Source organism: Lingula anatina, chromosome 3, assembly GCF_051362555.1.
Source record: "Lingula anatina isolate TDL-2025a chromosome 3, LinAna3.0, whole genome shotgun sequence".
Classification (NCBI taxonomy): Eukaryota; Metazoa; Brachiopoda; class Lingulata; order Lingulida; family Lingulidae; genus Lingula; species Lingula anatina.
The window spans coordinates 32,241,184-32,267,672 of record NC_141769.1 but is presented as its reverse complement, the minus strand read 5'-3'; the positions used below and the strand labels follow the sequence as shown (position 1 = coordinate 32,267,672).

The 26,489-nt window shown below is 36.4% G+C and overlaps 2 protein-coding genes across 4 annotated transcripts; one reads left to right on the top strand and one right to left on the bottom strand.

Annotated features, from left to right (window-relative positions):
* Positions 1–110: 110 nt before the first annotated feature.
* LOC106161721 (abasic site processing protein HMCES) lies at positions 111–5,496 on the bottom strand. 2 transcript variants are annotated; one of them, XM_013538745.2, is made up of 9 exons: positions 5,319–5,496; positions 3,673–3,801; positions 3,057–3,272; positions 2,522–2,655; positions 2,164–2,234; positions 1,814–1,894; positions 1,363–1,428; positions 971–1,080; positions 111–638 (listed from the first exon to the last, which is right to left on the bottom strand). In XM_013538745.2, the coding sequence occupies exons 1-9, from the start codon at positions 5,336–5,338 to the stop codon at positions 416–418; spliced, it is 1,050 nt and encodes a 349-aa protein (XP_013394199.2). In that variant the 5' UTR covers positions 5,339–5,496; the 3' UTR covers positions 111–415. The 2 variants fall into 2 exon arrangements, 1 of the variants encoding a protein (XP_013394199.2); XR_015333478.1 differs by having other exon boundaries at positions 476–638; positions 915–1,080.
* Positions 5,497–8,118: 2,622 nt separating this feature from the next.
* On the top strand, positions 8,119–26,392 carry LOC106161719 (serine/threonine-protein kinase N2). 2 transcript variants are annotated; one of them, XM_013538741.2, is made up of 21 exons: positions 8,119–8,404; positions 12,012–12,324; positions 13,914–14,020; positions 14,338–14,536; positions 15,018–15,166; positions 15,667–15,905; positions 16,489–16,649; positions 16,916–17,025; positions 17,248–17,391; positions 17,650–17,722; positions 18,202–18,339; positions 18,615–18,751; positions 19,162–19,334; positions 19,623–19,692; positions 19,879–20,058; positions 20,393–20,544; positions 21,163–21,382; positions 21,754–21,861; positions 22,136–22,216; positions 22,455–22,514; positions 22,875–26,392. In XM_013538741.2, exons 1-21 carry the CDS (start codon positions 8,369–8,371, stop codon positions 23,016–23,018), a joined length of 2,994 nt encoding a protein of 997 aa, XP_013394195.2. In that variant the 5' UTR covers positions 8,119–8,368; the 3' UTR covers positions 23,019–26,392. The 2 variants fall into 2 exon arrangements, with proteins under 2 accessions (XP_013394195.2, XP_086865058.1); XM_087008932.1 differs by lacking the exon at positions 8,119–8,404 and adding an exon at positions 11,185–11,363.
* Positions 26,393–26,489: the final 97 nt, after the last annotated feature.

Genomic DNA, 26,489 nt, shown 5'->3' with positions numbered 1-26,489 from the left:
GTGGAAAAGACATTTAAAATGAATTTTTATTTGACAGACATTTTTCAGAATCCTTTTCAATTTTTATGCACTCCCACTTTGGAAAAAAGTTTTAAACATCATGCTAAAAACACTTTCATATAAAAACATTTATTTCTATAAAAATAAACATATTCCAACTATAAAAACAGAACTAGATCTACATCTACAACAAGCCCCTTCCCCTTTCTTTAGAATTTATTTACATGTTTCAGTACATCATATTGCAAATTGTCTTACATGGGTGAAACTGGGAAGAACTGGAAATCCTGAAAATATACCCTTTCTCACTGCATTCAGACCAACTGAAAACAGCCATCACAGGACCACTTCAACACGATATGAGATAATTTTTTCCTCACAGTTAAATGCAATGATAGCAGCTACAGCATAAATGTCAGTTTTCAATCTTGGGCTTCTTTGTAACGTGTTCATCATCTTTATCATTCACGCTTTTATTAACCGTGTTACTACTGCTATCAGCGGATACCCCCTTTGCCAAGTTAACATTTGCACTGGACTTTCTCTTACTGCTAGATACTGCACTGGAAGAATCTTGAAGTTTTCCCTTCCCCAGCCACGCCTGCATCATATTGGCACTGGCAGAAGTCTTTTTTTTGCTAAATTATAAATAAAATTAAATAATCATCAGAGATATAATAATTTAATCTTTTAAGATTAAAACATAATCTAACAATCTATTAATGAATTTTACTTAATACGTCTAATATTTTCACATGATAGAAATGTGAACCATGCACACTGTCATCTGTGAATTACACATTTTCTCCCTAAATTTTTTTCATTAAAAAAAAAAACATTAAACATATTTTGAGAGGCCTAAGTTGCCTCCTGGGTATGAACCAAGTGACTTTCTCTGAAGCAAGCTGCAATACCCAAAAAAATATTTCAAGCTGGAAGCACATTTCCACAAATGCCAAATTCTACCTACTTGAGGTCGACAGCCTTCACACATTCTGGAGAGTTGTTTCTGGAATTATTAACCAATGTGGACACTGGGTGATACTGGAGACAGGATGCTGGATGAATGACACTTACTGCCTGAAACAATATAAATCACACCTTTGAGGAAATTTCTTCTACATCATAGAAATAACTTAATTCTGATCACAAAAAAGGTCAATTTACTCTCAACTGTTTGTTTGATTGTTTTTGTTTGTTTGTTTGTGACCTCATTTCATGACTTGAAAAATTTTGTTCAACATTTGTACAGCTGTGTTAATTATTTAATTTTTTGCTTCACGACTGACATTTACTGTCTTTATTACAATTCAAACAATATGCCCTAGATATGCATACAATATGATGTGACACCTGACAAACCTCTTTCAATGGCACCTCCCCAAAGTCCAACCACTGTTTCACATCTTCATCAGTCTCCAGTATGGCCTAAACAAAGAACATTAAGTGGTGCCAGATCAATGTGTTTGAATAATTGTATAAAATGAATGGCACCACTGTGCGTCCTGAAAATCACCTTTACCTTAAATAGACAACAACCCTTCAGTTTAGTGGGAAAAGGGTCATAAAATGTATCTTCCTGTAGTAAAGGATGATGGTTAATGAATCTGTTTAGACATTCAAAGTTAGTAAATCTTTTTTTTTTTTTTGGTAAGAATCTCTTAACAGATAATTACAGAGGGTAACAATCTATGTAGGTCCATGTACATTTATTGAGGAATTTTAAATCTCATATGAAAAGTTATCCCTTTCAGGATTCAGTTTTCTCAAGTGTTAACAGAGCTACTAAAGGCATACTGTGTTGATCACTTACTGGCATTCTGTGGTGGAGCCAGGAAAGGGAAGGGGAAGCCTCGACAGTGATAACACTGTAGGTGTATAAAGGTTCTCCATCCTAGAAATAAAGTCAATGTCTCAGTACCAAGTATAGGTCTTTCAGACTGTAAAAACTGTTGCAAAACAAAGCAGCAAAGCTGTCAAATGTACAGACGACAAGAAAGAAAATAATCCAATCAAGTTTGTTCGCCAATTTGAGCAGCATGTCATTCATCCTTGTAATTTTTTTTCCATTTTATTTGTATAATAGTGGATAAAATGTGCTGAAAAAAGCAAAAAACAGCATAACTTTTTGAACACGTTAATCAGAGAAGCCACCTGACTCACCTTGTTATCAGATCCCTTCCAAGTATCAAAGATACCTGCCATGGTGAGCAACCTGCTTCTATCACACTCATCTAAAATATGTAAGTGAAGTACATAAAGAACCTGGTGACAAAAATTAGACTACGAAAATTTATAAAGTAATTGATGCATGTTCATGTGCACTAAATCAGGGGGAGTGTAAAATTGTGAATTCTGACTTTTTTTAAAAAACTTATATGTGAAAATCTCATTTATTACATTACCAGGCATTTAAGTTGTTGTTTTTGAAGACTTGTGGTCATGTAGATATTTAGTAATACAATGGTAATATCTATGATTCCATTATTTTCAGTTCTTGGCTATCTTCTACTATTTTCACCTGTTTTCTTTTCCTCTTCCTTTTCACTTTTCACTGAAACACTGAGTTCTTCAGTATCTGATGTTGCATCTTTTGGGAAATATATAAAATAAGGTTGCTTTTTGCCATCTTCAGTTGTATTCCATTCATAATACCTAAAACAAACCAGTATAAACATTTGATCTTATAACCCAATCTTTAGGAAAATAATTTCTCCCAAGAAGTATATCTACACACAGAAATTTTTACCTGCAACAAAAATTTCAGAGGCATGAATTAAAATATAAATTTTCCTCTGTAAAAGTTATTTTAGTTTTTCTTTTCTTTTCTTTTATTTATTTATTTATTTATTGGACATTTTAAGAGACTTTCAAAATCTGATAACCACAAATGATTTTTTAATCTCAAATGTCATTAAACTTGTTAGCATTGACCAAACCATGACAAAAACATATTCAACTTAAACCAATTTATATTTAAGAAAAGATCATCTTCAAAAAAAAAAAAAAAAAAAAAACTATTTTGAGGTATAAAACAACCCTGAGAAGATCCTTACCCATCTGCTAAGACCACACATCTCCCACCTCTCTGTAGGGGCACCTTGAAGGAAGCTTTCTGTAGCATACTGTCACTTCTGCAGTTGTTCATTTTATATTCTACTTTATTTGGATCTCCTTTGTGCCAGCGGGGTACCAATCCCCAACGCATTGGCAGGATAACTCGCTCACATTCAGATGGTTCTTCAAAATGCTTTGCAGAGACTAAGACGGGCCTGTAAGATTTAAATGTTATATGGTTATTAAGTATATGTACACATGTTATACATGTATAGATTCATACGTTTTACTCTAACTGCATACACATATTCAACACTGTTTTGATTAAGATTAAGTATAGAAACATTCCACAGTATTTACTTTTTTTAGTATAACGAAATCAAATTGGGAACTAAAAAGCAAGGCTGGCACACATACAGTTACATGTACACTGAACAAAATGAATTTCACCCACTGACTACAGTGCAAATTAGAAATCATAGATTTGTCTATCCAAACATTGCAAACAGTGGAATTCTCTTTGATGAACAAATATATATATGATGCGTGTGTTTTAATCTTTATAAAAATAACTGTCAAATTTGGTATTTTAAATTGTGAATCAAGAAAGCATACGTGTTTTGTCCTGGAGACATGTTAAATGATGGTCGATACTTCCCCTCGTCCTGCCACCAGTTTGGTTGTACTTTCTTTCCATTCTGTGTGTACTGACATTTTCTGCATATTTCTTTTGGAGCTAAAGTGCTACAACAGAAATGTCACATTTTAATGCTTGAATGGATATTGCCAAGAATTCATCACCAGAATTTAAATGTTAAAACAAAAGTTTAAATCATATAAAAGACAAGCCCTCAAAAGTCAAATAAATCTTCTCTAAACTACAAATTCAATTAATTGTACTCTCTCTCCATGCTCGGCTGTCACCTTGATTGGATAGTAAACGGTTGTCGTAAAATCGCTAAAAGATATTAAAACCCGGTGCATAAACTTGAAAACCACCTAGGACAACCTCAGACTGCCACATTAATCCAATACAATGCAAAAATAAACTATAACAAGTGGTTAAAGCCTTCAAACCGAATGTCGTAAAGTCCCCATATACCTCCATAGAGACAATAAAATATAGTCAGCTTGTGAAACAAGATAAATCCAGTTCCAACATAATAATCGAAATAAAATACTGCCGGGCATCGGAGCGGCCTAAAACTTGGCACGCTTACCGCTAATACTGCATGCTACATCATCCCGTCGCTCGTTTGTAAATTCCGTGCATGGCATACGCACAATCAAACCGTATATCCAAATTCCATCTCTGATGTTTGAATTAGTCCTCTCTACAATCCAATTCAGGAAATGACGTAACCGCAGAGGTCGCATTGTCCAATGGCATGGCTTATTTTTCGTAAGCCCGGTGTACGGTGACCTCTGCGGTTACGTCACTTCTTGATTTGAATAGCGTAGAGGACTAATTCAAACATCAGAGATGGAATTTGGATATACGGTTTGATTGTGCGTATGCCATGCACGGAATTTACAAACGAGCGACGGGATGATGTAGCCTGCAGTATTAGCGGTAAGCGTGCCAAGTTTTAGGCCGCTCCGATGCCCGGCAGTATTTTATTTCGATTATTATGTTGGAACTGGATTTATCTTGTTTCACAAGCTGACTATATTTTATTGTCTCTATGGAGGTATATGGGGACTTTACGACATTCGGTTTGAAGGCTTTAAATACTTGTTATAGTTTATTTTTGCATTGTATTGGATTAATGTGGCAGTCTGAGGTTGTCCTAGGTGGTTTTCAAGTTTATGCACCGGGTTTTAATATCTTTTAGCGATTTTACGACAACCGTTTACTATCCAATCAAGGTGACAGCCGAGCGTGTCTCTCTCCCTCTCTCTCTCTCTCTCTGTGCATGTGTGTGTGTGTGTGTGTGTGTGTGCGACCCTGGCTGAAAACATGCCTTGATCAGTCTAGTTTCAGTTTCAGTTTATTGAAACTCACAGCTAGCTGTGTACACTCGACATAGAGATGCCAGTAATATTCGAAACAATCATGTTTTTAGTTTTGCTTTTATTAGAAACAAGATTTACGTCTCTCATATTACTTTGAATTGTTTGGATTCATTTAGATAAAATAAGACAAAACGGGGTTTCCACTAATCGAAAATAGTGACAATCGGTACTATTTTGACCTGTTAGTAACGAAACATTTGGTTGCAGAACAAAACCTTTGCATTTTTAGATGATGGTTCACTTACCAGGCCGTTCTCCCACACATGATAACCAGCTGTCTGCAAAAAAAAATGGAGGGATTTGAAGGTTACTCTAGCTCAGCCAAATATATACACTTTCTGTACCCTCACCGGAAACGACATTCGGGTCATTGAGGTCAAGAAAACAACCAATCAGATGCAAGGATCGTGAAGCCTGCCCAGGCAGCGCAGGCCTGCCTGAGTTTGTCAGGTTGCATTACTAAGCATGGATCTGAACATGTGTAGTGACTATTGCATTCTCTGCCTACGACTGTCGGGAAATCTTAACTTAAAGTCAAAACAAATTGCGCCTGGAATTTTGGACAACAACATTTCCTTGCACTTTTGTGCCATATTTTTAAATAAAAATGCCTTGCTGTTTAGTTTGGGGTAGTGGTGTTATTCCCGATAGTCTAACTGACTAAAAAGGGGAAAAAAAGCCCCGTTTTATGAACGTTTGACCAGTCAATATTGATAGAATGTCAACAAGCGCCACTGACCATAAATTGTAGGGAAATCAGAAGATTTTTTCTGCATTATTTAAACAATGTAGGCTAGTCTGTTCTGGATTTTTTAGTATTAATCCCAGAAAAAAAACTGTTGTTGTTTTTATACCACACTGTGTACTTAAATTGGCACCTCCACGCACCCACCCTGAAAAAATATTAAGAGAGAGAGAGAGAAACTCAGATTTAGCCTGATTTAGGCCTAGCTGATGTGATCGTTAAACATGTATAAATAAATAGATGTGTCATTATGACTTATTAAAAGGCCTGGACGTGTACGCTAGATCAAAAAGTCAAATTTAGGCCTATAATATTTTTTAAATATTTGTATTTTGTTTTGAGTTTATGGCTACACGGTGGAAAAAATTAATAAGGAACTGTTCACTGTTTGATGGGCTACACAAAAGTGTGAAACGGGCTTGCGTTTTGCCTTCTCAAAAGGTGTAGCCTAAGCCCTAGCCGACCCCCAACCCTCACCGATTTGGATCTAAGGGTGTATTCCCAGAGATTTAGATCGATCCATGGATTAAGATTTAGATCGACCTAACTCCCTGGGGGTTCACGCTAAATTGCAGTCAGCCGAGCGCGCACCATAGTTAATTACCCCCTTACAGCTTTCAGTAGGCGGGGCAGACGCTTAAGCCGGCTAAGCTGACAGTTATCTAGTGAGACTCCCCACAAGGATAGATCGATCTAAAATCTATGGAAATGGGGTCTAGGACACAGCAGGTCTATATTCTGTATATACTAGCTGGGTCCTAGTTTGGCTGAGAGTCCTACAAGAAGTAACTGAGATCTCTAATAATTATAGTCAGCGATTAGTTTTAAAACAAAATATATTACTACTTAGGCCTATGTGAAACAAAAAGGTTCACGCCATGTAGGCCTACGCACGCTTTCAAATATCATAAATATATAGGGCTTGTAGGCCTATTTGGCACGCAAGGGGAATATTAGGCCAAACACACACACACACGCACGTACACACACACACTATTGATAACAATTATTATCATTATTGTAATAATAATAATTAATCTGCCAATGGTTTTGCGTTACCAATTTTTCTGATCTTTACTGTTCGTTAATTAAAGAGATGAAGGCGAGTTTTAAAATTATTAATTATTATTTTTCAGTTCGAATTTAGATTGTTATTGATAAATTTAATGTTACTGGTACATGTTACAGCATTTAAATTACGCTCTAATTGTTTATTGAAAAATCGTGACGTTCAAAAGTAAATAAAAAACACTCTCAGACCTATGCCATGAAGCGCTCCCATTAGCAGCCAGCAGAGTATAGGCCTTATCATGCATGACGTATGCCCTCACCTCAGCTAAACTGGTTTTTGTCATGATGTAAACCATTACATAGGCTAGTCAAAGGTAGATACGTCGTAAGCACGGTTTTAAATAGGCTACTCTTTAAAACAAGGTAGCCTAGGCCTACAGACCTCCTCTACGGAGGGGTAAAGGCTACCCTGAGCGTCAGGTTCAATGCGCGCGACAGCTTCTTCTTTTTTTACCCGATCATAAGAGAAAGGTGTGATTAAAAAAATACAATAAAGAAGTTAGCAAGCGCAACTGGTACTTTCTCAGGGATTTTTCCGAAAATGAACTTTTAGGTTAGAGATATGTTGTTTGATGTTTTAAAGCGACAGTTCGGATCCTCGCTTATTCAATTTAGACCCCAATGTTAGGATAATATGGCATGCATTTTGTATTGGACACATTGTCTTATCCATTAATCTTACATTAAAATGTCTTTATGAACGACTTTTGTTAGAATTGGAGATACAATGTCATTATCCAAAGTTTTGCAGCCAGACTATCTCTGTAGGCCTACAAGGCCAAGCAGGCCAATTGCTCACAAAAGATTTTGCTGTTCTACCTACAGAGGAGATGAATTATTTGTGTATGTATGCACTTTAAAAAGTTGCACTCATTTTTATCCAAAGTTGTGATAATAGTGACTAATCCACCGACTAACCCAAGGTTTCATGACTTTTCACTTAAGGCTGTGTGTAGGCCTATATGCCCATAGTTCAATGAACGCAAATCCATATGTCCCACAATGCAACACTACTTGATCTAATTTGAATAGACACAATCTAGCTGTTTTTTACAACAGAAATGTATCTGGTCCATAATTATCAAATCTGCAGTAAAGTTGTTCGGTCAGATACTTATTTGCAGGTTCTTTTTTCGCCGTATCTTAACTATCACAACTATTTAATTGATCCAATGAGAACCTACCTTTTAAAGTTTTCAAAGGTTTACTAAGTATATTTTCATTGGCTGAATTTGACCTCTCACGTGACCTCAGGATCTGTAAATTCAGGGACGGTATCTCCACCGATAAAGTTATGTGAATGTATGAAGTCAAAATACTCGTCTTTTCGGGTGTAGATGAGTAGACGGAGTCTTGATTCATTACAATTCACACAGGCGTCGATCACATCTGAAGGATTAAGGACAGACTCCCACGCTACAAGGCGTGGCCAGACACCAAATTTGGGTGGTGTTTTGACTTGGAAGCACTACTTCCAAAATGGCCGAACCTACTACTGGCACCTTGTATTACCAGGTGAGTATTAGCTACGCTGGTAAACACAGATGTATCTTCTTTTCACACTATTCAGTTCACATACACATTAAACATTCTGGTCACTCAATGTTTTTATGCGACCTACATAAATCTGCCTGTGATTGCACGGCATATGATCGCCGAAACCTTGTATCATTCATGACTTGAGTAAGTTTTGAATGAATCACTGTTTGACCAACTTGTCATTTATAAATTGGTCATAGCTTGGCGGTTGGACCAACTGCTTTGTGTACATCATAACATTTGTAGAAATTGTCATTCTATCTTGTGTGTGTGTGTGTATCAATGTGTGATGCTGCTACAAACTAATTAAGTGCTTAGAGCCAGGTGAGTTCAATATAACAGTGAGGGAGATAGTTTGGATTGTTTTAAGTGTACACTCAAAACACATTTGACCTCTTTTCACCCACTTGCTTTTTTTCTCATGCCTACACACTTAAATGTGAGGAGATAATGGTATATAAACATATTAAAAATTCATTATTTTCATAATGGCATATTTTTACAAATCTCTCCTCATAGTCTGATCTGGTGACATGGTGATAGATGATAAATCGCAGTCTGTGTCAGGACTCTAGTAAAACCAAGAGATAGATGTTAAAAAATATGCCTTTATTCAAGCCTGTGAAGTCCTTTGCTTTTCACTGCCTTTAATAGAGGTAATAAGTCTCTTTCATAGAGCTCTGCCTTTAGGTTCAGACCCAGGTCATCTTCTCAATGTTATAACTGATTAACTGATTACTTGTGCAGACCTCTGTGTACTTATTAATAATAACTGTACCTTTGTGTACTCATTAATAATAATAACTGTACCTTTGTGTACTTATTAAAATAATAACTCTAAGCCATGATAACAACACTTGTATACCACTGGTAATGTGGTTGTCACTGTCACATCTACACTCGAAAACATCAACTGTCAGTGAGAGGTTTTTGAAATATATGGGAATGGTGGGGTGGAGATATTTGTGTTTTTGTACTTCCCTGTAAGGATTTTGATTTGAGCACTGGCAGGTTTTATACGTATTTGATCAACAAAAATGCTGTTCAAACAGCTACATGATGCTAATATTACTTCTGATACCAACTCCTCAAAATAATACTGACTCATGCAGTCATTTTAAGTTGACCAGTATTTTATACTGCTGATCATGTTTTAGGACATGTTGTTTGAACAAACATTCATCAGTGATGTCATCTCATAAGGAGACATCACAAGAGAGGTTTTGCATCCTGCCTTTAGATAGCGTAAACTCAGAGCCTGTATAACCGTATCAACTGAATTTGAACAGGTAAACTTCACGAGTAATGCAATCTAAAATTTTATTTTGTCAATAATTAGGTGAACTTAGCCTATTGACACTGGTTTATTTCCAACGAGAATGCCCTTTGATGAAACTAGTGCTTTTAATTTGTAGAATCTGCATAAAGCTATTACCATATGCCAGTATCGAGGAGCAATGCGGATGCTTAGATATTAGCAGAATAGTGTGTCTGAGAAAGAATACATTGGTCATGACAGGACAAGAAAAGAGCTTGTATATATGAAATGCCATCAGGCCAGAAGTAGAGGTAATAAGGGAAGGCTTTCATGAATTGCTGAAGGATAAAATAGGACTGCAATTATGGAAGATTTTCATTAAGCCGGAAAAACCTTACTTGCTGATGTCACATAAGGGTATATTAGGAGAATTCAGAAGCTGAATGGCTTGGGAGTGATCTCAAACAGGCTGACATGCTATTAACTGAGAATGGGTAACAATTAAGGATTTGTTTTTTTATAGAAATGAATTGGTCATATTTTGAACTTTCTCCCTGAGGGTCCATGGCAGTATTTTGTTGGTAACCAAGGAAGTGAATAGTATAGTCTGCTGGTGCCAGGGAGCCCTAGGTATAGACTGCACACCACTGCCTTCATATTCCTGTACAAGTTGATTCATGTAATTGTAATTAATTCAGATCAGTGGTGACTTTTGAAATCAGCTTCTTGTAAAAATAAAAATGGGAACCGTTTGGCTCTTCATATATCTTTTTCAGTTTGTAAAACTTGAAAAATACTCAAATTACTCTTAGCCCAGTTGCTATCAATATTTCCCTTATTCACCCCCCTCCCCCCCCCCCCCCTTTCTCCACAAATAAAAAAGCTAGTTGTAGTTGGCAATAAGACCTATAAATAGAATATCCGCTGTCTGAAGGATAATTGGATGGCTGTCTATGATTGATAGGCGCAAGTTAAATCTGTCATTAATAAAATGTATTTTTTTGTTGAATTTTCTTAATTGAGTTATAGGATAAGCGGTTTGTCTTATTAGCCATTTGCCATTAACTTTACATTTTACATTAGGTACAGCTAGCTAGACCTACAATGCCCACAATATATAATACACTTGTGCCTCTCTGCAGCTGGAAGATAAATGTAGCACTGCAGGCAACGCAGATAAGATTTATCCAATTTATTGATACATACAATATCACACACCAGGAAAATGGTCTGTATTTTTTTTTTAATATATATAAACAGGTATTAAATGTAGAAAGCAATTTTTTAACATAGCCTGCTTTTAAACCAAGTTGGAGAGAAAGGGACTTTAAGTACAGTATAGGATTTTTATTTAAACACCTGAATTATGTGAAATAATGTGTTTGTGGAAGTCTTTGTAAGAATATTGGCTGAAGAGTGTTATAGAACTTTTTTCTTCATATAATTATTACTGCATAATTTGATGATTGTGCCAATAGAGTAATTAATCTTGGGCTCAGTACATTGATACATATTAACTACAGCTAAGACCTTGTTACATTCTGCTATGCAGGCTTGCGTACAACCTTGTGTTGTATGATGCAATTATGATTTTATCAGCTATCTATTTTGAAAGAAAAAATATTGCAACACATAGCAGTACCGGTGAAGTAAGGTTGGGCCAGATTTCAAACTAGGGTAAGTCAGGCAATCTGAAAGACAGTTATTTATTTAGACCTTATGGAATGTTTTTGAGTTTGGTACACATTAGATTGAGGGCGAGTAAGTATTAGAAAATTGTCCATGGTGTTTACTTGGTGTCCTTACAAATCTAACTGCACTGCTTACAACTGGGAATAGAATGATGTAAGAATTCAGATGTAGTCAGTGTTGACTGAAGTCTTTTGAATCTGTCTTGTATATCCTTGTTCAGAACATATGGTATATGAATTAATGCCGTTTTTAAATGAAATCTAACCTCTTAACTGATAGTGAAAATGAGCTTGTCACATGTCAGGATACAGTACCCTCACTTTTACAATTTCTTTTGTTTTCCCCTTGTTTTATCCTCCTAAAACATTTCTGAATGTTGTGTTCTGTCCATCTGCTACCTTGTATGAAGAAGGCAACGTGTTCAGAAACAGCTGGCAAATAACAAATCTGTCTTTCAGTTGTACAGAAGGGATTAGAAGGATTTTTATGCCCATGGATGCACAGCTATTAGATGACTCCTAATGGATTAGTTTTAGTATTGAATGAATGAATTTCACTGACCTACTGTACAGCAGTCTTTGAGTAGAAAAGCAAGATTGTTTTTCACATACTGTTTTTTTGTTTTTGTTATAGCCAAACATGAAGTACAACACATACGGAGCATTTGTACAAAGATATGGCCTTGATGACGGTCTGTCTGAGGCCAGAATACAGGAGGAGCTAGAAAATATTCGTGAAGAACTCAAGAAAGAGATACGCAAGGAACTCAAAATTAAAGAAGGTGCAGAACGCATGATGAAAGTGACAACGGACAAAAAAAGTTTGCAGAACTTGAATGGGGTAGTAAAAACTGCCAATGGCAAGTTGCAAGATTTGCATCAAGAACTACAAGAGCTCAATGCTCACCTATTAGTATCCAACAGGAATACCCAGGACAACGTACCAGGTGAGTAATTTACTTGTGCATTACAGGTTTTTTATAAGGTATGTGCTCAAATTTTTGACTGCTCCTTTAAGTTAAACCCAAAAAGAATGGTCTTTTAAAATTACAGCAAAATGGTAAGCCAAAATGAATTCAGTCAGTTGGAATTGTGATCTGTTTGATGCTAACCCCCCCCTCTCAAAGAACTGTAATACCATGAATTAAATTGATCCTTGCATGGCTGTGTTGGTCTCAGTTTGAGATCCGATAGTTACGTCATGTCTGGCTGATAGTATTTGTTTTGGTGAACCAATCAATAGACTTTGTTAAGGCCAGTTATTTTATAAGACCCCAGGTCTTTCTCAGAGTCAGCTCATGCTTCTGGTGGGGAAGTTTAACATAAATATCTGTCATTGCAAAGATAGGAGTCAACTTCCTTCTTGTGAATGTACATTTGATTAGCTGCTTGTGCACTGTTTATTTATCCCAATTCTCTGTGTAACACACACTCATACTGAAGTAAATCATTACATACCAAATTAGAAATGGTCAGGTTCATTACTATGTTGTGACTCAGGCGACTGTCCAATTACTCTTCCAATTTTATATAAATGAAAACACATGTGAAGTCTAATATTCTAATGTTGTGGTCAACATATTTCTGTTAACCAAATCCCCAGGTATGTTAAGATTTATATTCAAGTAAACTTGAAATAACATTTATGGCAATGGTTGATGGAATGCTAAGTGAAGAGTCTGTTCTGTTTGTTAGAGGAAAGAGGGAGCTGGTGTATTCAGGATTTTTCTCTAGAGATTGATGCCTTATAAATGGATTAGACATTTACTAACATTACCCACAGATCTTTTAGCACTAACATTTATATTAACCACATAACCCACAAATTAACAAGCACTATCAGAGCAGACAAATGTTATCTTGGGTATTCCTGTTGGATGAATGTTAGTGCTAGGTATCGCTTTGTTGGTGCTAAATAATTGTACTGTGTGTTGGTTAATTTGTGGGTTAAGTGGTTAATATGGGCGCTAGTGATAAAAGACCTGTGGGTAGTGATACTAAACGCCTAATCCATATATAAGACCTGAGATGGGAAGGGAAGGGGGAGGCTCCAGAATAAAAAAATGTATCCAATTATACTTGTTACGTTGATTCTTCCAATATGGAGTAAAGAAAAGTAAGGCATGTGGGGCAAGGTTTTACAATCTTGGGTTTTGGTTGACTTAATTGTGTAATGTTTTAAGTGTCAGTTTATGCTTATTGGTATGGAGGCTGAACCATAATGATCCACCTCAGAATTTTTTTATTGGCACAGGCAAAATATAAGATAAACACTTAATGGTTGCAATTTCTGTCATTATGGTAATTTATTGTTATTATGATTATTGTTATTATGATTATTAGAATATTAGTGGTGTATAACCTTGGTTCAAGCAATGGTGCAGAACCATTACCAGTGGAGAGTTTTTGCAGGGGGGGGGGGGGGGGGGGGGGGCAAGGTTGGTTGGCTCTGATCCCACCGTTCTAAAGAAACTTGATGATGATGATGATGATATACCCTATGTGTGTGTATTCTAATGGAGTGTTGTTTTTTCAGTGGAAACGGTCCAGTCCCCAGAGAAAGAAGGTCAGCCACCAGAACAGGTCACCCCTCATAACCAGAAACTGGTATCTTTACAAAAACAGTTGGATATTGAACTCAAGGTTGGGGCTGTGGCAAATGTTTTGTAGCTCTAAGTTGATGATTCCTCTCCCAGAGATCTTGTGTTCTTAATGTTTATTACATTTTATTGCATCTTCTAAATGTTTACTGCAGTTTATTACAGTTGTCTAGAATGTTGTCTTTGCAGCGTCCACTATGCTAGAGAAGTTTTTTGCTTTTAGTGGTCTAAAATTGCATATCTTTTCTGAAATAAATGCTGCTACTTGGTTTATTGAACATGAAATTAGGGATAAACACTGGAAGGTAGTTCTGTGCTGTAAATATTACAATGCTAACATTTTCTCTCATTTTCTTCCAGGTGAAGCAAGGAGCAGAGAACATGATCCACATGTATGGTGCTTCTAGGGATAAAAAACTACTGGCAGAGGCCCAGCAGATGCTCAGTGATGCCAAAACTAAAATAGAGATTATACGAATGCAGATCCTGAAAGCCAGTCAGCAGCAGCAGCAGCAGAATATAAGTGAGAACGAGAAGGAGAATAATTCCAGCTCATACTGTGAGTAGCTTGCCTTTGGAAGTTTAGGGTGAGGGGAAAAGGTGCATGCTGTCAGTGATACTTGGAAAAGTGATGGTGGGATGAGATCTGAGCACTTTATGTGCCAGCAATATTGGCAGTCTATACTCTTGACATTTTGGTGCTGTTGAATCTCCTTAAAATAATGTCTACTCCAAAATAGATTCCCCTTGAAAATTAACAGTGGGGAGTAGAGGGTTGATGTTCAACTATACCCTGTGCTTTGAAATTTCAGAAAGCATTAGAGTGATATCATAATTGATCTTTTGAGCTTGATACAAGTTTGAAAATTTAGCCAATGTTAAAGTGAAATTGTACTCGTCATGAAAGTGCTCAGTGAGTGAAAAGAAAATGCTCTGAGTTTAAGTTTTATGTGCTGTAATGTAAATGATGTTGCCATCATAAAAAAAACAAATGTACTTTAGAAATTCTTGTTTATTAAAGTTTGTTTTCATAATTGAAGCTCAAGCAGAAATCCTGTCTCCACTGGAGTTGAGGATAGAGGAACTCCGTCACCACTTGAAGATAGAATCCGCTGTGGTAGAGGGCGCTAATAATGCCATCAAATTATTAAAGAATGCTAAGTCAATTGATAAAAAAGCACTTCAAGAGGTAAGTCTGGCTTGATAATCACACCAAAAATCTTATCATATCAGTTGAAACTGGTAGGTGGATGGATGGATAAACAGGGATGAGTTTTTCTGACTATCAGTGGATTTACACTTTTCTGTAGCCAAAAATACCCTACACCATATTTTCAGACTTTTTCACAAAATTGCATTTTCATCCCGGGATAAATATCTCCCTGATGACATGATGTATGGACAGTTTTGTGGATATCTTTCTATCATGTACTGCAGAAAAAAATAATAAGTGTATAACTATGATTAGCGAGTGTATGGTCATATGACTGGACCTTATCATCGGCATGGTCACTATAACAGAGTTGTAATAACAAACAATCGTATATTGGAGCTGTTTTGTCAGTTATTTTGTGTACACCTGCTTGCATTTTAACTTGATAGCTGGGATACTTTTATTTTATGTACTGTGAGGGCATTTCTAGTTTTGTTGTCCAGCTTGAATCAATTCTTTTTCCACCTCCCTTTCAGGCTCAAATCAGTTTAAACGAGAGCAGTCAAAAATTAGAACTTATACGATATTCCCTAGAAAGGAGAATTCACGAACTCTCGCCTGACATTCAGGCATCAAAACTACAAATTTTAAAAGAGGAGCTCTTAGCGTCCAGTCCTGTTAGTTCTTACGTCCAGGGCAGCAAGCTGACCAAGGAGCTACAGAAGAACTCCAGTTTAGCAAGGGCAGCTGCTTTGACAGGAACTCTGCAAGTGAGGTAGGTATACTAGGACAAGACAGGACCAGGTGGTCTGGCTGGGTATGTGGCATTACTGACCAATTCAGACTTTGTGATTACTGTAAGGAGGAGCGAAAATGTTCATTAGCTTGGTAGTTGGATCAATTATAAAAAAATGGTGTTTTGTGAGTAAATTTGAGAATTAGCATGAGTGGTCACAAGCCAGTGTATTGTTAGGCTATGCACTAGTGGCAACAATTGTTGACTAAATACAGACATGATTGCATGGCTAGTTTAGCTTTGACTGTCCCATTTTGTGGTATTGTAAAGAAAATATGACACTCTGGCCTTGGCTCTGACAAAAAAAAAGAGTATAAGGTAATAAAACCACTTCTACAGTTTTGGCAAGTACCTGTAATTTTCAAGTGCTTAGAGGAAGAAAATATTTGAATGTGTAAAGAGACAGCTAAAGCAGTAAGCATCAAAAATTCTAATCATTTTAGGTAAGCAGCAGGCATGTATTTATGTTCTGGCATCACTGATTACACATAATTACTGACACTATATTACATTTGGTCACAACATATTGTTGTTACTAAATTCTGTTGAATTCTATGTTCAGGTTGATGGGCTGTCAAGGTTTACTAGAGGACATCCCCGGCAGAACACGGAGGAGGAACAGTGTAGGGGCAGTGGCTAGTCCGAACGAGAAAGGTGGATTTATGAAAAGCTTCCATGGCAGAAGTAGCAATAAAACGTACAGCTTGAAGGATGAAACTTCAAGTGAGTATTTAATATTTTCTTCAATGTTGTCAATCTTGTGTGGAAGATGTGTTGTTGCCTCTATATGGATTAACAAGCGACAATTTTCTATGGATTCTTTTTAAACTTTCAGTCTTTTAATATTCTTGAAGGTATGGTGGGGAGTAATTGAGATATAATAAAGTGGACTTCGTGTTTGGTTAATTTTGTATGTTTTGAATAGAGAAGTTATAATGTGAATGATGTTTTCTTGAATAGATGAGTTATATATGAGTGCTTTGTTCCAGGTGATATAATGGCAGTGCTCAAACTTGATAATCAAAGAGTTGGCCAGACTGCCTGGAAACCCTGCAGTCAGCAGTGCTGGGATCAGAGAATGTGTATAGACTTGGATAGGGTAAGCTGTGTGTGCGTGCGCACACACTCATGCATGCTTATAGACAGAAATTGTAGTGAAGGCTAGATAAGCAAACATGGAGTCGACCATTGATTTTTGAAGTGCAGAGGTTGCATAATTTCCTTTAGCTTTAAAGGTTTTTTTTTAAATATCAGGTCAGATATTCGGTTTAAATTAAAAGATTTGTATTGAAATGTTTCTCATTTGATTGTTCAATTTTAGTCCAGAGAAGTAGAGATTGCCATCTACTGGAAGGACTGGAGACAGATGTCTGCTGTGAAATTCCTGAGACTAGAAGACTTCCTGGACAACCAGAGGCATGGTATAGCTATACACCTAGAACCCCAGGGAATTCTCTTTGCAGAAGTAAGTTGTGCTGTAGAATTACACAATGCCTTGTAGACACTGAGTATTAATATCACTTACAAATTTATGATAAGTTAAATGCATATTTTTTTAAATATTATTTAGCATTTAGATATTTTGTGAGATGAATATATACTTTTTGATGTCATATATTGGTGTTGTTTCAGATCTCTTAATAAAGAAAAAATTTGGTATGTTAAAGAATATTTTTAAAATTCTGAATCTGTGCTTTAAGTACCTGTTTTCCTTTTTTCCAAGATTACTTTCTTAAATCCAACAATATCAAGAGTACCCAAACTTCAAAGGCAGCGGAAGATTTTCAAACATAAAGGTGAGTGGATTTCTTTATGCCATAGTTTTTATGCACCAAATAGGCTTGGTAAAAGGTGTTAAATTTCCCTCCACCTGTATAGGCTCAGTAGTGTATTGAGGCCTATTCTTAAAACTGTTACACTGTGAATGTCTACATTTCTGAAAAGGTCACAGATTTTGCTGATGGCTATTTTATCGTTTGTCTCCTAAATACATTTACGTGAAGTTAAGATCAGAAGTTATATTAGGAATAAAAACTGAAATATTCTGTAACGAAGAAAAGAGACAAAAGAGATACTTGATTACTAGCAATTATTGATGTAAATAAACATCATGCAATTTTGTCCAACCAGCTCTTCCTACAACTTTTAATCAATTTCAATAAAACACAAGACAAATTTAAATCAACCATTGATAATTGCTCTTGTGACTGAACACAAAGATCAGTGTAACCCTCTCCATACCGTTTTACCTGTTTTTACCTGCTTGTCCCTCCAGGCAAGAACTTCCTTAGACCCAACCAGATGAACATCAATGTGGCAACGTGGAGCCGGCTCATGATCAAACGTGCTATACCCCAAACCTGTTCATCAGAGAGCTCTGCTCTAAGTCCTCCTATGCAAATCACCTCTCCAAGTAAGTGATTATTACCAAGAAATGCATTGTATTGTGTGTGTTGTGTGCAGTTTTCACCGTTTACATGAAGGATAAGTAGTAGACTTTCTTTATGCTTTTGCAAGACCCTGGCAAGAGCAGAATTTTTTTTAGTGATCAGATGATATTAATTGAATTTGTGAAAAATGCCTTATTCAGAAGAACATATCTGCTGAAATAGACATATGAGTATGTATTTTTTTTCCAAAATAATTCTTAAGGGTATCTTTGAATATTTTTGTGAATATTCATTTCAGTCCCTCTAGATCGAGGCCCTCCCATCTACCAGATCAACTTTGAGCCCAAGACTCCAGAAACCCAAACTCCTGCTGCCAACGGGACCACGCCCAGGTCTCCTCTACAAACAGAAATGCCAGAATTATCCGATGTCACAGTGAGTAGTGCACTCAGAGTGATCATTTCTCTCTATCTTTCTTGTGGTGGTGGTGGTGGTGGGGGGGGGGGGGTGTCAACAGAAAGGATGCACGTGCCCTTGGATTGTTCTTGAATAGTTCACTTACCATTGTAACAACCTGCACCCTCTTGAGTTCAAGAAAATTGTTTGGCTGTTAGATGCAAATTTAAACAAAATATGATAATAATAATAATAATAATAAATGGTTAGAGATATTGTTAAAGATTACTTAAAAAAAATGGAAAAGAAATTGAAACCAGTCAGAGAATATCGTTTTCATGCTCTTGTGCCTAACCTTCTGTATTTTTCCTATTTCACTTTTTTTTTTCACAAAGAGAGAGCGAAATAGAAATGTGAATATTATTTTCTTTTTGAAACCTTCATTCCAGCAAGCATTGTCGATGTTTGACTTCCTGCCAGATCAAAGTTTAGATGCTCAGACTGTGGACCTAGACAACACCCCTGCAGACCTGCCTCCGCAACCCCCCATCCCAGCCAAGAGGAAAAACAGAGAGATCGTGGCGCCAGCTCCAAAAATAACAGAACCAGAGCCTGAAAGAAGGTATTTGTTGTAGGGATTATGTGGATGTTTTTAACATTGCAGAATGCCATGGCTTATATGTGAAGTCTGTTTGTTGTCAGCCTTATTGCAGCCCAGTATGTAACTCTTTAAAGGGTATATTTGTTTGTTCTAGAAACACTTAAGTCATAAAATGTATATTTGGCTTTTGGGTGTTTGCCAATGAAAAGAATTAACTTGTCTGGTCTGTTTAAAGACTCTCTGTCAGTCAAATGATATCTGTTAATTAAAAAGTCATTATAAGTTTTCTGTTGTTTTATTTTTTTTTAGGCCCACATCTTTGCTCACAACTGATAACTTCCGCTGCATTGCTGTACTTGGAAGGGGACATTTTGGAAAGGTAATATAATTAAAAGAAGATTTTTTCTGTTAAGTGCCTTTCTCTGCTGCTAGTTGTTTAAGCTTGTGTTGTTAAAAATATTTTTCTAGTAAAACAATATTCACATTTGGAATTTTTTTCTGGATTTTATATTCATCGTTTATTTAAGTCCTGCAGCATTAAAAAGATTGTGTTCCTATGTTTTAGGTTCTTCTAGCAGAATACAAGAACACAAATGAACTGTTTGCTATAAAGGCCCTGAAGAAGGGTGACATCATTTCAAGGGACGAAGTTGAGAGTTTAATGTCCGAGAAGAGAATCTTTGAAACTGCAAACTCCATGAGGCACCCATTCTTAGTTAATTTGTTTGCTTGTTTCCAAACTCAGGTAAGGGTTGTTTTGTCATCATTTGGTCGTTCTTGTCCCTTTTAAATACTAGCATTTCCAAAGGCAAAAACATGTACAACTGTGTATCAGTTGATTTCTGTTCAGATAATCCAAGAAAGAATGTCCTTGAAATTGAAAAGATCTACATAGTATGTCTGTCACAGTGTCTTTTAAAAATTGAATGCTCTTCTTTGTCTTATGCAAAAAGTCTTGTAATGAAAAAGTTCTTCTATTTACCAGGAGACCAGTCTAGTTATCACTGTGGTATGATAAAAGAACTAAAAAAAAGAAATTTTCTGCAGAAAGTTAAAAACTTCCATTTTTTGCCTTCCAGGAACATGTGTGTTTTGTAATGGAGTATGCACCAGGGGGTGACCTGATGATGCACATACATAACGATGTCTTCTCCGAGGTGCGGACGGTTTTCTATGCAGCCTGTGTGGTCTTGGGATTGCAATATCTTCATGAACATAATATTGTGTACAGGTAAGTCCCAGAAACTTTTCGTGAATTAAACATAGCTTGCATTGTAAATAGAGAAACTAAAACTCCCGATTGGTTCTCTTCTACATATTTTACACTTCATAAGAATTCTTTAGTTAATCGGTTTTTCCTTAAAGGGATAATAACTCTTCGTATGAAATCTGTATTTCACAATAAAAACATTGTGAATGGCTCATAAAAATATAATATATTCTGTTTTCCCACAAAAACGGCTGTTATAGCTATTATTCTGATATCTGAGCTTGTCTTTAGACCACGTGACCTCTATTGATGGCTATACTCTGTTAAAATCTCTTAAGAGATTTTAACAAAAAACCAAACTTTTTAGAAAAAAACCAGGGACTAACTTTGAATGTAAAAATGGATTCATTAACCATTGGTAAGTATGGGAAAATTGTTGTTTACTCCAGGAAAATTCAAATTTTGGCCGAAACGAAGAGTTATTATCACTTTAATAACCATATGTTACATCCAAGTAGTTTCTAATGAATACGGCCGTGAAGTATATACAAGATAAGTGGTGACACCTGGCCATCCAAGGTTTAATGAACTCAGTTTTTTCTTCTAATTGTTACATAATATTTACATTATATTTATCAGGGATTTAAAACTAGACAACCTGCTCCTGGATGCTGAAGGGTACCTGAAGATAGCAGACTTTGGTCTCTGTAAAGAAGGGATGGGCCATGGGGACAGAACCAGCACATTCTGTGGGACGCCAGAGTTTCTTGCCCCTGAGGTCCTCACGGAGACCTCCTACACCAGGGCGGTGGACTGGTGGGGACTCGGCGTGCTGATATTTGAGATGTTAGTCGGGGAGGTGAGGCTCTGGATTGATTTCATGTTTCAGATCTTCCAGTAAAATTTCCTGTTGAGTAAAATGTTGTTTGTACTTTTTTTCTCCCTGTATACTTTTGCCTCTGTATTTGTAGCCAACTGTCCCTTTGTTGTGCAGGTGGCATTAGTGTATGTCTTTGTTGTTATAAGAGTTACTTGAAAACAAAATCAAATTAAAACTGTTGTGTAGCTAAGATGCAGGAAAAGGTTGTAACTTGTATGTGGACATATCATTCCATACAAGAAGTAAGATTTATCTATGGTCACAGCAGTGGGTTTTTTGTCAATATTTTGATTTTAACAGTGACTTATGTAAGTAAAAGTCATATAGATAACAAATCTTTTTGTTTCCAGTCCCCATTCCCTGGTGATGATGAAGAGGAGGTGTTTGACAGCATAGTTAACGAAGAAGTGCGATATCCACGCTTCCTCTCCTCAGAGTCAATTGCAATAATGAGGCGGGTAAGATCTCAGTTTTGGTTTTTACTATTAAAGATTTATTTTGTGTGTAAGAACCTTTTAAGTAGCAAGAACAAGGAAGGACTTCAAATTGTTTAAGAACTGACTTTTCTTTAAAATGGTAAATATATTTGTTTTATACCACAGGAGCACTCTATTTAATAGACTGACATGAAATTTCACTCTTTAGATGGGGTAATTAAATGTGGAATGTGAGTCACCCATTTAAAAGTAGGCCTCTTTCAGTATGTTAATAAAACATTGTTATTATTTTCAGCTTCTCAGGCGTAACCCAGAGAGAAGGTTAGGTTCCAGTGAACGTGACGCTGAAGATGTTAAGAAACAGGCATTTTTTAGGGTAAACCTAGCTTTGAACATACAACAATATCATGTCAAATTATCACACCAAACCATATCTCATAAAGCCCTTCTTTTGTACAGACGCAATTCTCTGATAAGGAATGAAGTCAATCTGTTACAGATAAAAAACACTTTTGACACATTTTCTTCTTGTTTTATTCTTTGTCTCTTTTTATCTGTTGGAGTCGTAATCTATTTTATCTATTAGCCTTTTCATATATTTTGTTTATTTCCAGAATGTGAACTGGGATGATCTCCTGATGAGGAAAACCAAACCACCGTTTGTTCCCACTATTGTGAGTATTCACTGTGTAATGAATTCATACTAAGTAGCTGCTTTTTAAGTATGTGATTTATTGTCATATGTTTTGTGTTGAAAACCTGCAGTGTTGTACTTGATATTGAATAAAATGGCCATGTAGAGAAAAAATATAAATATTTTAGACATGTTAAATGATATGCAATATGTTTTAGTAAGTTTAATGAACAGAGGCAAGGGAAAAATGTAGTTTTTCCTGTAAACAGAAGTTATATTTGTTTTGTCAAATATGATTATGTTTGCAAAGATTTATTATTCATAAAAACAGAAAGAACAAAAATGATAGCATTTTAAATTTTCAAGTCAATTTTCAAATATTTTCCCCTCCATTTTCCAGAACTCAACAGAGGATGTAAGTAACTTCGACGAAGAATTCACGTCAGAACGCCCAATCCTGACCCCACCTAAGGAGAGACGCCCACTCACAAACAACGAGCAGTTGCTCTTCAAAGACTTTGAGTACATGGCTGACTGGTGTTAGCAGTGGTTGGTTGAAACCTTTGCATGTAACCTCAAGAATGTTGAACCATTTGCCACGAGCCTCAGTGTCTATGACCTTGACCTAACCAATGACCTTGAGTAGGAAGGCATAGTACGTGGGTTATGTGGACTTGTTTGCTGAACTGAGCAGCTCTGGGTCACACAGATATATCGCACCAGTGTCACAGATCCTTACACATGGAAAGGAATAAAACAGACCTTGGAAGGTGCAGCTCATCAAATGGTGGTTATTTACCGTTTTTAGCTTGTGTTTTCACGTCTTCATACTTCACCGTGAGTTTGCGAGCAAGTTTGTCATAACCAGTACCATGGGGATCCATTCTATGGACTCCTTTTGGGAGGCGGAATTTCAACTGGCTGTTCCCCTTGGGAGTAGGATGTTATTTTGTTAACTGAGCTGTCTTTACCGTCCAGTTCTAGATTACAGAGGTGGTGGCCAAGTGACATGCATTGAAGATCTGATGTTTCCATGAATCGTCCATGTTTGACTTTGACGCATGTTTCTCCCTTTAAAACTGCTGGATGATATTTGGACTGATATGCAAAGGTTTTTCTGAAGTTGAGGGCAGACGAAATGAGAAGTTAAAATAGTCTGAACAATGGGGAACAGGGAGTAAGACTTTCATGCTAGTATGTGAAGAGTGCAGTCATTTTCACTGTCAGGAACAGTACATGACTGGATGTATTATTTGTAGTTTGAAGGGTAATTTCTACTGTCAATTTGTGGCATGAAGGATCAACCTCTTCTTAAGCTAATTGGATGTGGCCACAACTGTACCCAAGAAACCCTTTGAAGGCCAGTCACCAACCTCTTATATTTAATAGCTGTGAACTTTGTGGACATGAATATGATGTGGTTATATTAAGAACAAGTTTTATAAGGGCTGTGACTCGGAAGTAGCAACGGGAGGTAGATAAGTGACAGGTTCTGATCGACAACATTGGCCTGTAGCTAGCCAGAGCGGGGCAGACCATTAGGGCAAAGCTTGTGAATGGAGGAAAAATGAAGGAATTCTGGAATATAGAGCAAACTTTTTCAGAAAATTTCATGTGATGGAGATTGAATTTCAAGATTGTCTTGCTGTTATATACTTTGCTCTTGTATCAGATCCAATGAAGAAGGGACAACTTCCCTGGTTACAGCATCAGAAGGTCTGCTGCCTCGGGTTAGGTTAAATAGAATACTGATTCTTATTCTTATTATGCTCTAAGCATTACCTTAGATAGTAGATGTTTCTTAATCTTTTTAGCTCTGCTTTCTCAAATTAATTGCATAATTTCTTGAACTGTGTTCAAGACCTGGGATTGTTTCTGCCAGTTCATTTGCCTTGCCCGAATGTTTGTGTATGTTGTTTATGTATTTGGTGTGCATGCTAAGCATATGAATAAAGTTTAAATACAAGCTTCTTAGCAACTGGGGTTCACAACCCATGATCTGTATCATACAACCCAGTAGCTTTCTTTTTACCAAAAGTTCTGTAGCCTCAATTCCAATTTATTCAATCTAGTTTTCATCTTATTCAATATACTTCCTGAAGCAATCAATTTGGAGTTCTGTTTTGGAAACTGTTAGATATTTCAATGTATTTAATTGTTAATTATTTGGTTATTTAAATTTTATTTTATAAAGTGATCAATACATGCAGATTGTGTATTTTGAACCCCATGAGTTAATGAAGCCTAAAACACTTGTCTAGAAAAATAGTTCAAAACTGTACCAGAGGACTTATTTGTGTGTCTACTTTTTGAGCAATAATTATATATGATAAGGAATGCAATTAGTTACATATTTTTAGGAGTGAAACACCAAATAAAACAATTGACTAAAAATGTGGCAAAATTAGGATTAACTTATCACTATTACCTGGATCCTGGAACTGTTTCGAAATTGTGCTTTATGCAATTTTAATTTTTAAAGTACAATAAAGACAAATGAAGAGGATGTCGGTTGCTGTAATTATTAATTAAGATGTCCTCTGATCTTTGTGGAGAGTATTATCATGTTAAACAGTGGCTCTCTTTGACTATTATGAAGGTAGCATGGTGCGGCAGTTGTACGTTTTGACATAGGTTGCCACAGGAAAATTCTACAGCAGTAATGGTTTAAGCAACAGCACTGCTGGCAAGGACAATAAACAAGTTTGTTTGAAAAGTTTTTAGAATAAGGTAATATTAATATTATTATTATTATGACAAATACAGGAGAAAATTATTGAATGATTTTCCATTCAGCCATCTTCACTGTATGTGAGCCATGGCGCATATCATATATTTTGACCTTTGTACGGCACGTAGAATTTTAGAGAGAGAGTGAGAAAGCTCTTCTGTTTCAGTTGCCTTGTGTTGCAACTGTTTATGCTGATTCCATTGTATTTTTTCCAGGACACATAAAACTGACTTAAAAATCTTCAAACAAAATAATGCAGTTGCTCATCACCTCATGTGTTGCATGAGCAGTATTATGTTACGTTGAAAATAACATTTGTACAGAATTTTTGTATTATACTGCAATCATTTATTATCATTATCATTATTGTTATTATAGCAATTGTTAATCACTTGGGTCACACACTGACCCAGCTGCTAAATGGTCAGAGAAGAAGTTCTATTTGAATGATATCACTTGTACAGAACTTTTGTAAATTATAGGGATAAAAGCTCCATTTTTTGTTGGAACAAGACTGATCGCCAAAGGGTCTCTTTGAGGTCAGTTTTTAATGGAGCTGAGGAGTATTGTGTAGCTCTCCAGGTGGAGCTTGTGTGACGAAGCTGAATCAAACAACCAAGCATATCTTCAATAAGTCCTGTGTTTGCACCTCATGATCAGGTAACAGAACGGGTGTGCAGAAATTGTCGTGGCTGTACCTCTTGTCATCACCAGATCATTTGTGTCGCTGTGCATAATTTATATTTAAAACACTATGATATAAGATATATTTTGCTCTGAAGTGTGCTGTAGGGCCAGTGAACTGGTCGTGTTAAAATTTATGCCTGGTTAGGTTATTTCTGATGTCTTATCTTTCCCATGGTACTACAGTGTGTTAAGATTATTGTGTTCCACTCCTATGATGGTTTATACTACACGGGATACCATTACAATAATATCTGTACACTAAAACCGAATTTACAAATTTTATGGATGAGATGGCTTTGGAAGTTTTTTTACAGCTTTTTTTTTCTCCTTTGCTGAATGTTTCTGTACAGTCAACATAGCAGCCTAGTCCAAAAGGTTTGCTAATGTTAAATCTTCAAGTTGAAAAAAACTAAGCATGCATGCAAATTGGACTGAGAATTCAATCATGGTTTCAATGGTTGTATAAATCAGAGCGAATAAAATACCAAGTAATCAATTTACTTCCTTCGTTTGTTTTATATTTGCCACCAGTCCGTTGGAAGGGGTACGGTGGGATGGTACACTAGACCTGTGTTAGGGCCACAAAACCTCTGGGAC